Below are 11,552 nucleotides of genomic sequence, written 5' to 3'. Positions count from 1 at the left end.
TTAAAACTATTAACCTTTTTGACGGTATTGCTAAGTAACTTTGAAGTATATTAAGATTACTGCATGTCATTCGAATACAGTTGAACAAATTTAACCGTTTACAAAAGAAACCAAGTTTTGATTTGGCACTTTCCCTTTATGGTGAGCATGAAGTGCAATTAACATCGGCGAACACGTCAGTTGCTTCCCTGCGCCCTCCCCTTTTAGTGCCTGTGCCTTGACGTCAAGGTGTTCACGTGATGCGGTTTGTTACATCGCCCTGTGTTTGGACACATCAGGAACAGCAGTGTCCGCTTCACCTGATTATCCTCGCATTCTCCAGCCCAGAAAATGCCTTCTGACAAGTCATTCAAACAGAGGAGAAGCTACGGTAAGTGGACGAGCTGCAGGGAGGGAGAAAGCGAGAGTTAAAGAGGATCTTTGGAGGGAGGGAAAGCGAGAAATGAAGTACTTGGCAAGGATTCTTGGCTTGTGTTTTTTTGTTTGTGTGCGTCTCTCTCTCTCTCTCTCTCTCTCTCTCCTTCCTCTGCGGGGCTTATTTGCCTTTGACCTCCTCTCAGCTGACTGGGGTATGGAGTGATGCCGGTGTGGATTCTTTTAGACAGCTGCTAAGAGGGTAGATCACTGGTAGAATGTGTGGTGGGAGAGAGGAGGGGGGGGGGGGGGTTGCTGGTGGAATAGAGCGATCGGTTGCAGGCGGCGGGGAAGGAGCCTTAGCTAACGTGCTTAACAAAGAGGACGCTCTCTGCCTGGGTCTCTGGGAGCCTCGGGACAATACATTACACATTCAAAACCCAACTCCTTTTAGTGACCAGCATTACAATTGAAACAAATCTCGATTCTCCTCGTTTTATTCTTCTCGATCGCAGCCAAATAATAGTGTTCACCATTGATATGCAATCAGTGTGACCCGAACTAACCTTATAGCAATTCTCAGGAAAACGCTTTCAAAAAGGACTGTGGATTCTTTTTTTTATTGTTACAGTACTTTGGAAGCCATTTTACAGCAAAGTCGCCTCTTTTTCTTAAACAAATCTCTTATCGACAAAGAGAATCCCTCCACCTTAGCAGATGCGTTTTCTTTTGTTTCCTTTCCACCGCCAATCGGAAATTTAGTTTAAAAATAAGTCCCATTTTCTCACCTGGTCTAAGCTACAACGTCTAAAGATGTTTCCTTTCCCTTAACACAACGGAATCATGTTTTGCCAGCGACTTGGTGGTGGGGTGGGGCGGAACTCCAGTTCTTTTATATAATGTGTTATTTTTACATTTAGACCAATTGTATGTTTACTTTATAACTCTAAAAGTAATGGACCCAGTTTGCTTAAACAATAACGGCAGCGATTATTTCCTATTGATCTCCCCTGTTTCAGAAGTAATTCTGTTTTTTTGCCACTGAATTTCAATTGTATGTTATAATGACAATTTATAATAAGTTTCAGATAAGGGGCATTTTAATCGTCATTTAATGCATTACTTTAAAATTCATATTTTCAAAAACACGACTGGTTTAAGTTAGACCGTGACAAATGACGTAACGCGTAATGGATGCCTGTATGTTTTGACATTAAATGACTGTAAGAAGACATAGTGGTTTGGCTTTGATTGGCTCCGAGATACTGTGATCTGAATGCGTTTTCGTCCATTTTTCGGTGGTGCGTGCAAAATTGCTTGCAGCGTTTGGCATTAACACCAGGACTTCTAAAGCAATAATCCTGCTATAACAGTTACTGCTTAGAGGCCTTTTTTTTTCCAAACTACTTTCGCTAGGAGAGTTGGGGCTCGTTTGCGTTCAAATATTGGCTCCTAAAACTTCTAGGCGTGACAGAAATTAAATAAATGAAAATATCTGATTTTTAGTTACTGAAATTAGATGACGTCTTGTCATTTTCAGTGCAGCACTGTTTCCTCTCCTTCCTTCATAGGGTGAGTGGCGACACATTTTTCACTCCCTGAAACCTTTAATTTCCGGAACATTGTGATTCAATTAAATTATTTTCATGTCATCTTTTCTCAGTCGCAGTATTGTTTACCACTGATCTGCATCCTTTGTCCTTGTGACCCGAACTAGCCTTGCAGTAACCCCTTATGAAGGGATTGGGATTTCTTTTTAAATTCATCTACATTGAGACATTTGCAGTTTACCGACTATGTTGTTTAATTCCTAGATGTCACTAAATTCATTGCTGACATTCTGAAAGGTGGGGAAAGTTTTAATATGACAGAGACCTATTGATTGCCTTGTGAGCAGTAACTCCGAGTCCTGGTTGAGAGTGTTGCTTCACTATATCCTGTTGCGCCTAGCGTTGGATGAAGGTTGGTACCATGGGGGGCATCTTCCTATTATGATTCCCCCCCCCCCCCTTCCCCAGCGGTTATCAAGAGCACTCTCCGGTGATGTGGCGCAGCATAACACACACATGGACAAAGCACAGTGCAAGCTGCATGTGTAACTGGGGGTGCGGATGTCTCTGCACCTGCCGTGGGTTCCCACCACTCCTTCAGCTGAGGGGGACCTCACACTATCAGTAGCTAACTTGTCCACCCTCAGTACCATGAGGAGTTGGAACCCTAATCCTTTCTTATCCTCGCATCTACCCTGTGATATTCTGTCCCAATTCGCCCCTTCATCCAGGGAATCTGGACCTCGTATAGCACAGAAGCAGGCCCTTCGGCCCAACTGCTCCATGCTGACCAAGATTCCCGTTTATCCCATATCCCTCTCAACCTTTCAAGACTCTAGATCTCATGTTTGCAATTTATACAGTGTTCACTTCAGGATCCGGACATTGCAATCTACAAGTAAATATTGTTCTGCAAAATAATCCATGATACAGTGCGATTTGTACCTAATTTGATTCTATCTAATTGAATTAAAGAAGTCTACTGTGCTGACAACTGGGTCAGTTTAATGTGTCTTGGTTTTGTGTGCTGCAGCTGACCGGGTTAAGGAAGTTCGACAGATCAGGGACCAACATCCTAACAAGATACCAGTAAGTCACCTTTCACTCTTGTGCTGTGATTAGGGTTGGAATTGTTCGCTTTAAAAATAAAGTTTCACTTTGTTGGGTCACAGCTGCGAATTTACTGAATAAATGGGAATGGGAGAGATTGGATTATTCAGAGAGCCGTCACAGGCTGAATGGACTCCGGTTACTCTCTACTGATGGCCGAGTCAAGGTTACCACTGACTGGCTAAAGACAGGATCTGGGGAATATTTGCAAAATCTTCCTAATTTTGTTGACTTGTCGGTTGTAAAACTATAGTGTTAACTGGGATTTGGACTGCCTTTAAATGTCTTGCCTGCGGTTGGAGGTGTGGACGTGTTAGTTACCGTGTAGTTTCGAGGCTGTGCTCGCCGGGAGAACCACTTTGCAGCCTTGCAGCTAACAGGTGGGACTGAAGCCGGCCTCTCAATAAAGAGCAGAGACGGCATTACATCATTGCTTTTTACCGCATTGCGTTTTGGGAAGGGAGATGAGTCTACAGCATTGGGCTAATAACCTCCTGCACCGTTTTTTTTTCCTTTGCAAGCTGATCCGCCAGACGCAGGGAGAAACCTCTTGGCACCACTTTCAAAATTAAAGAGCGTGCTAATGCCTTCTTGTGTTGGGAGCTTGTCTTAAAGGGGCAGCGTCTCTTGGTAGTTGTAGACAAACGGTTTAAATTTCCAAGACTGTACAAGAATTAACCATCGGAACAATATTATTGTCATAAGTCAGTTCCACAGTACAAAAAACGGGCCATTCGGCCCATCATGGCCATGCCGACCATTGTATTGCTATTGGTCCTGCTGAGTTCCTCCAGCTTGTGTGTTGCTCTATCTGCAGTCTCTTGTCTCCATTGTACTGCATCGACCCAATTCCTCCTCCAAGCACCCAACCCCATCGCCCTATTTCTCTCCCCTCCATCCGCCCATCCACCCCCACTGTTCCCACCCTCCCCACCTCCCTCCCTTGATCCCATGCTCCACTTACCTATCAGATTCCGCTATCTGCAGCCCTCGTCTCCACCCCCCAGCCTCTGTTACTATCTCCACTCCTCCCTATCACCCCTCCACACCTGGATCCATCCGGAACTTGCCCCACCCCTTCCCCTCACCTCTTTAAACTGACTATCTCCCTCTCTCAGTCCAGATGAAGGGTCTCGGCCCGAAACGTCAACTGTCCATCTCTCTCCAGAGATGCTTCCCGACCCACTGAGTCCCTCCAGCAGTTTGTTTTTGTCTGGCCCAGATTCCAGCATCTGCATTTTCTTGTGTCTCCATTGTATTTATCTATATAGTTCCATTTACCTACATTTGGTCTGTAGTCTTGGCGATTTATGTGATTAAATATTTCTTAAAAGTGAGAGTACCTGTTTCTTCCACAGTCTTCAGCCATAATGTTCCAGATTCCATCTACACTCTGTGTGTGTGTGTGTGTGTGTGTGTGTGTGTGTGTGGTGGGAGGGGAAGGAGACCCACTCAGATCCCTTCTAAACCTCTTGCCTAATATCTGTCTTGTTTTAGACGCTCCCACTGTGGGGCGAAGATTATTATCTTCCCTATCGATTCCACCCCCATAATTTTGCATAGCTCTCTCAGATTCTCCTTTGCCCCGCCCCTCCCTTCAATCTCTCCCACTCCAGGGAAAATAAACCCACCTCTCCTTGTATCTGAAATGCTCCAATCCAGGCAACATCCTGGTGAATCTCTGATTTTTGAGAATGGTGGGGATTGAAATTTGAATATTTTTAATTTTATTATGTTTTAAAAAGGGATTCTGCTGTATAATTGGTCTAGCTGTCTTAAGGCTGCAGAGAGGATAGTTGCTGGGGAGATTAATTGCCGGGGAATGTATTTTTGTGACAAGGGGATTTATAGCAAACCTCCTACCATTTAATAAAACAAAACAAACCTGCTGATTACAGATGGAGAATGGGTGGGAATGTGAGATGCTGGACAACTGCCAGTGATCACTGAAGGATGACTGATGTATTTGACACCCAGACTGACTACTGCAGTTCTCTCCTGGATAAGCTCCTGCCTTGCATGCTCTGAAACTGCAGTGTTCCAGTGCAGCTGCTCCTGTTCTAACTTGAGTTCACCCAACGCCATTGCATAGTTTCTGTTTCCTTTATTCATAGGATGACTTTCAAACTCTCCTTTATGCTGGCTCGCAGCATTCCCATACCCCCACTAGTTTCTCCAGTAATCCGTTCTCCCCACATTCCCATCACTCGCCTATACTCTAGGGGCAATTTACCTACCTAACTTGCATACCTTCAGAGGAAACCCACACAGTCACAGGGAGACCATGCAGACTCCACACAGACAGCACCAGAAGTCAGGACTAAACCTGGGTCACTGGTGCTGTGAGGCAGCACCTGATGTTCAGCAAGACCATGGTTACTGCAAGAAATTGCAGAGAGTTGTGAACACAGCCCAGTCCATCACGCAAACCAACCTCCCCTCCATTGACTCGCTCTACACTTCCCGCTGTCCAGCGGAAGCAGCTAACATAATCGAAGAACCCTCCCACCCCGGTCATCCTCTTTTTTTCTCTCTCCCATCAGGCAGAAGATACAAAAGCCTGAGATCATGGACCACTGGACTGAAGGAGAACTTCTCTCTGGTTGTTATCAGACTCTTGGCTGGACCCCTCGTGCTAAAGGATGAACTCTTGGTCTCCCAATTCACCTTGCTGTGGCCCTTTATTTGTCTACCAACACTGCACTTTCTCTGACTGTAACACCATATTGTTTTCTTCTTACTACCTAGATGTACTTGTGTACGGAATGATCTGTCTGGATAGCATTGCAAACAAAAGCTTTTCACTCTTATCTTGGTACATGTGACAATAATAAATCAATACCAGCGTCCCATTGGGTGGATCATCTGCAGAAGAGAAATGTATTGGTGTGTGATTAAGATCAGTGGTTAATCTGTGGTTGCCATGATCTAATTGATGGGTGTGCTGTGTACTCTTGGTTGGTGCTTTGGGCTATCTGCAGGATTTGCATTTTATGACGTTTTTTCCAGGTGGTACGGTAGTGTAGCGGTTAGCGTAACACTATTACAGCGCCAGTGATCGGCGTTCAATTCCCATCGCTGTCTGTAAGGAGTTTGTACATTCTCCCCGTGTCTGTGTGGGTTTCCTCCGGGTGCTCCGGTTTCCTCCCACTTTCCAAAGACGTACGGGTAGGTTAACATGGGTGTAATTGGGCAGTGCGGACTCATTGGGCCAGAAGGGCCTATTACCATGCTGGATAAATAAAGTTTTTAATAAACTTTTTTTCAATGGTAAATTGATTTATTGTTGTCACACATGCCAAAAAACAGTGGAAAAACTTAGTTTTGCATGCCATGCATACAGATCATTTCAAGACGTAAGTACATTGAGGTAGTACAAGGGAGAAGCAATAACAGAATGCAGAATATAGTGTTACTGTTGCAGAGAAAGTGCAGGGAGACAAATAAGGTGCAAGGGCCATGACGAGGTAGATTGAGAGATCAAGAGTTCATCTTTAATGGACAAGATGTCCATTCAAGAGTCTTACAGCGGGATAGAAGCTGTCCTCTAGCCTGGTGGTGTGTGTTTTCAAGTTTTTGTATCTTGTGCTTAATGGGAGAGGAGAGAATGTCCGGGGTGGGTGGGGTCTTTGATCATGTTGGCTGCTTCACCAAGGCAGCAAGAAGTATAGACAGAGTCCGTGAAGGGGAGGCTCATTTTCATAATGGACAGAGCTGTGTCCACAACTGTCTGCAATTTCTTACGGAGGAAATAGCGGCGTTTGCGCATTCTCCCTGTGACTGTGTGGGTCTCCCCTGAGTTCTCCAGTTTCCTTCTATGTCACAAAGATGAGTGAGGTAGTAGGTTAGAGACACAAAAGACCTCCGATGCTGCAGTCTGGAGCAACACACAATCTGCTGGAGGAACTCAGTGGGTTGAGCAGCTTCTGTGTGGGGGGGGGGGGGGGGGGGGGGGGAGAGATCGGAAGAAGGAATTGTCAATGTTTCAGGTTGAGACCCTTCATCTGGACCGAAAGGGGAGATGGTCAGTGTGTGTGTGTGTGTGTGTGTGTGTACATTTTTTTTTCTTTGAAAAGTGAAGGGGGGGAGCAAGAGCCGGCAAGCGATAGGTAGATTCAGGTGAGGAGGGCTGATAGGCAGGTGGAGGAGGGAAGAAAGAATGTAGTGAGGCTGGGAGGCGATGGGTGGAGGCAACAAAGGGCTGCAGGTGATACAAATCTGACATGATAGGAAGGTGGAGGATGGAACCAAGGAAGGGAGGTGCGGTGGGCAGATTGGAACAGTGGGGGGAGGTGGTAGGTTAATTGGCCTCTGTACATTTCCCCTTGGGTGGGAGGAGAATTGGGCGCGTGAGAGAGAATGTTACAGCGTAATAAGTGGGACTGGTGGGATAGTTTGGAGAGCTGGCATAGACTCAATGGGTTGAAAGGCTTCCTTTGTTGTAAGCAAATATGAGAACTGCCGCAGTGGTCTACCGTTTACCTGGTTGAGCATATCTGGAATTGACGCCTGTGGAAGAGAATTCCATTAGAAAAGGGCAGAAATGCTCTTCATAATAACATGTTCTACAGAACCCATGCTTTGGGAAGAGAAAGCTTCAGATCGTGTTTGCAGCATCACATTGCTTTGAGTCCCTAAGCAGACTGCGCTGCATAACCTCAGGTCAAAGCCATAGCAGGATGACACTTTGTCTAGGTGGAGCTTTTTTTTAGGTCTGCTGAGTAAGTGAAAGTATGATCCAGTCTCCAACAGTGATAACAACACAGTAACTTGGAGATAAATGCCTCCACCCCCCTTCATTCCCCTAATCGTCAACCCTCTACCTTGCAGCAGGGTGGTGTCTGCTCAGGGTGGGGAATCTATTCACTGTCCCATGGTCAGGTGCACAAACCTTCTAGAAGGAACTTGGCCTCTTTACTTGAGTCGTCACTGTAACATTAGGTCAAAGGTACTATTTCCATTCCTGTTGCTTTAAATAGAGTCATAGTCATACAGATCAGAAGCAGGCCCTTTGTCACCATGTCTATGTTGACATCAACTACTGATTTATATTAGGGCACAAGAGACTGCAGATGCTGGAATCTGGAGATAAAAACTAACTGCTGGAGGAACTGTGAGGGGGGTGGGGGACATTGGAGAAAGGAAAGGAATTGTCGATGTTTCTGGATGAGATCCTGCATCAGAACTGAGGGGAAATGGGAGATAAACCACAGAGGGGGAAGCAGTGAGAGGATCTCACAGAACTCCTGTCAAAGAAAAGGAAAACATCAAGGTTGAAGAGATTTTGCAGTGGGATAGTAAAATGGAGACACACGAGACTACAGATGCTGATTTTATGTTAATCCCATTTACTGACACTTGGTTCATAGTCTTGTGTTTTGGCAGTTCAAGTAGTCATCTAGGTACTTGTGAGAGTACCTGCCAACACCATCTACTTGGTCAGTGTGTTCCAGTGCCCTCTGGGTGGAAAACGTTCTTCCTCGGAATCACTTTCAACCGCCCTAAACCCATGCTCACTAGTTTTAGATATTTCTGCTGTGGAGAAAAGTTTCCTACTATTTATCTATGCCACTTGTAATGTTGTATATCTGTATCAAGTTCCCTCTTGCCACCTTCTGCTCCAAGGAAAACAAACCCAGCCTAACTAGTCTTCCCCCTAAATGAAACACTCCATCCCAGGAACATCCTATAGTGTGGTGACCCAGACTGTACACAGTACTAATCAATGCTTTATAAAGCTGTACCATAACCTCTTTGCTCTTGATATTCTGTGCCCCAGTTGATGAGATGTATTCCTTCCTAATCACCTTATCTCCCTGTGTTGCCACCTTCAGGGATCTCTGGACTTCCACACTGAGGTCTGTCTGTTCCTCAATACTCTCTAGCACTCTACTATTCTTGTGTATGTCCTCCCAAACTGCATCATCTCAAACTTGATAGGCAGAGCAATGGCAGATAGGATTCTATCTTTCTATACTATTAATATCAAACTGCAACCTTCAACTATTCTCCTCACTGCCAACAACACCATCAAACTTTGTCATCTTCAGACTTGCTAACCATGCTTCCTATATTCATATCCAAATCATAATTATATAAATACAGTGAGAGTTCAAGTACCGATCACTGTGGTACACCACTGGTCATAGCCTTTCAATTGCAAAAAAAAACCCTCCTCCAATACATTCTGTTTCATAATATCAAGACAGTTTTGGATCCAATTGATTTGGATCCCATGGTCTCTCACCTTCTGAGTCATTCTCCCATGTAGGATCTTGTCAAAGGCCTTATTGAAATCCATGTATCTACATTGACCGCACTGCCTTCATCGTTACATTTTGTCATCTCTGGTGAATAATTCAATCAAATTGGTCAGACAGAATCTCCCCTTAAAACCACGCTGATCATCTTTAATTCAAGTGCAGATTAATCCTACCCCTCAAAATATTTTCCTACCACTGCAGACCTGTAATTACCTGGTTTATCCCTGCTGCCCTTGAACGAATGAATGTACCACATTTGCTGTTCTCTAGTCACTTCTCACCTCAACTGTGACCAGCAAGGATTTGAAAATCTCTTGGGGGTTGGGGAGGGGGGTGGCAATCTTCTCCCTTGCCTACCAGCACTTTATATTCCTGAAGGGCCTCCCCTCTTTTCAATTCTCTATACCTGCTGTATGTTTCCTTTCTTCTCTTTATCTGGTCCTTGATATTCCCTGACGTCTAGGCTTCCTTGGACTTGCCTTCTGTACCTTTCAGCAAGTTGGCCCTGAACTCCTATTCTTTTGCTTTTGAATGAACTCCCACTTGTCCAACGTGGACCTAGCAAGTAGTTTTTCCCTGTCTACTTTAGCCAGGTTCTGTCACGTGATAACGTTCTCCCAATTCAGGGACTTAATTTCTGGATCATCCTTGTCCCTTTCTGTAATTACCCTGTAACGGAGTTCTGGGTGTCATTTCCAAAATGCACTCTCCCTGACTGTGTTACCTAAGATTAGGTCCAGTACTGCCCCTTCTTCAGTTGGAGTATCTACATTCTGGCTCAAAAGTTCTCTTGGATGCACTTTAAAAAAAATTCCACCCTCTTTGTGTCATTCACATTAAGTTGATCCCATTGAAATCCCCTACTATTACAAGATAAGATATCTTTATTAGTCACACGTACATTGAAACACACAGTGAAATGCATCTTTTGCGTGGAGTGTTCTGGGGGCAGCCCACAAGTGTCGCCATGCTTCTGGCGCCAACATAGCATGCCCACAACTTCCTAACCCGTACGTCTGTGGAATGTCGGAGGAAACCAAAGCACCCGGAGGAAACCCACGCAGACACAGGGAGAACGTACAAACTCCTTACAGACAGCGGCCGGAATTGAAACGGGGTCGCTGGCGCTGTAATAGCATTACGCTAACCGCTGCACGACCGTGCCTGCCAACTCTATTACTCTTGCACCTCTCTGTGAAATGTCTACATATCTGCCTCTCTAGCTTCTGCTGGTGGTTAGAAGGTCTATGGTATAATCCCCAGTAAAGTGCCCACCCCCTTTTTGTTTCTGAGCTCTACCTATACGGTCTCATTTGAAAAGCCTGATTATCCTCCCTCATTACTGCAGTAATAGACACCTTTATCTTGATTGCAATGCCAGCTCCTCTCGGCATCTCCACTGTCACACCTGAAGATTCTATACCCTGGAATGTTGTGTTGCCAGCTCTGCCCTTCTCTGAGGTAGCAACGATATGTGCTGATTAATGCTTTGTTTATCTCCCTTATTAGTGAGACTCCTTGCATTAAAATAGACACAATTTAGCCTTGTATTCCTCCCATGTACCTTTTTATCATGCCCATGTCTGCTCTGCCTTGTAGATTGATTTGGGTTTCCTTCTATAGATGCCTAGCTTCACGCAACCCCACCAATGTGCATTTAGTCTGTGCCCCATTCCCCTGTCAAATGAGTCCTTTCCCCTCCCCCAGTAGAACCAGCAAACCTCCTTGCAAGGATATTGGACCCATTCCAGTTCAAGTTGGATCTGGACTAATTTTGGCTTTGAATGTCACCAGCAACTATCTTTCATGCTTGGATCATTTTAATATCAAGAGGGCATTTGCATAGTTTCACAAAACAGGGACATCTCCACCTGTAAGTAACATACTATCCTGTTGCTCTTGTACTTAACAACACAAATGGAGGCCATTTGGCCCACTGGGTCCATGCCAGCTCCTGGGAGCAATCACATTACTTCCATTTCCTTCTCTCCTGTACGTGTCCATCATGCATGATGTTTAAAGATCAGGGTTCTGGGGCCATAGATATCTGGCATGGAAGAGGGGCCGAGTGGCCTATTCCTGCACCTGTTCTGTGTTCTTTCAACTTCCCTTTTATTTTCTTTTAGCCATTAACCTGCACAAAAGGGTGACTTACGGTAGCCAATAAACCCACAATCATGTCTTTGGGATGTAGGAGGAAATGGGACCCATGTGGTCACAAGGAGAACATGCAAACTCCACAGATGGCGTGGGAGGTTGGAATCAAACCCAAGTG

General features: G+C 45.1%; 1 protein-coding gene across 1 annotated transcript in view; it reads left to right on the top strand.

The window, feature by feature from the left end:
- Positions 1-222: 222 nt before the first annotated feature.
- The window catches only part of LOC127578940 (microtubule-associated proteins 1A/1B light chain 3A), a 31,621-nt gene continuing 20,291 nt past the window's right edge, over positions 223-11,552 (top strand). The window contains exons 1-2 of the mRNA XM_052031527.1: positions 223-370; positions 2,938-2,993. Of these exons, the coding sequence (XP_051887487.1) occupies positions 331-370; positions 2,938-2,993 (96 nt within the window). The 5' untranslated portion in view covers positions 223-330. The remainder of the gene's footprint in view (positions 371-2,937; positions 2,994-11,552) is intronic.

Source organism: Pristis pectinata, chromosome 16, assembly GCF_009764475.1.
Source record: "Pristis pectinata isolate sPriPec2 chromosome 16, sPriPec2.1.pri, whole genome shotgun sequence".
Classification (NCBI taxonomy): domain Eukaryota; kingdom Metazoa; phylum Chordata; class Chondrichthyes; order Rhinopristiformes; family Pristidae; genus Pristis; species Pristis pectinata.
The sequence above is the reverse complement of the archived record's forward strand: the minus strand, read 5'-3'. Positions and strand labels throughout refer to the sequence as shown.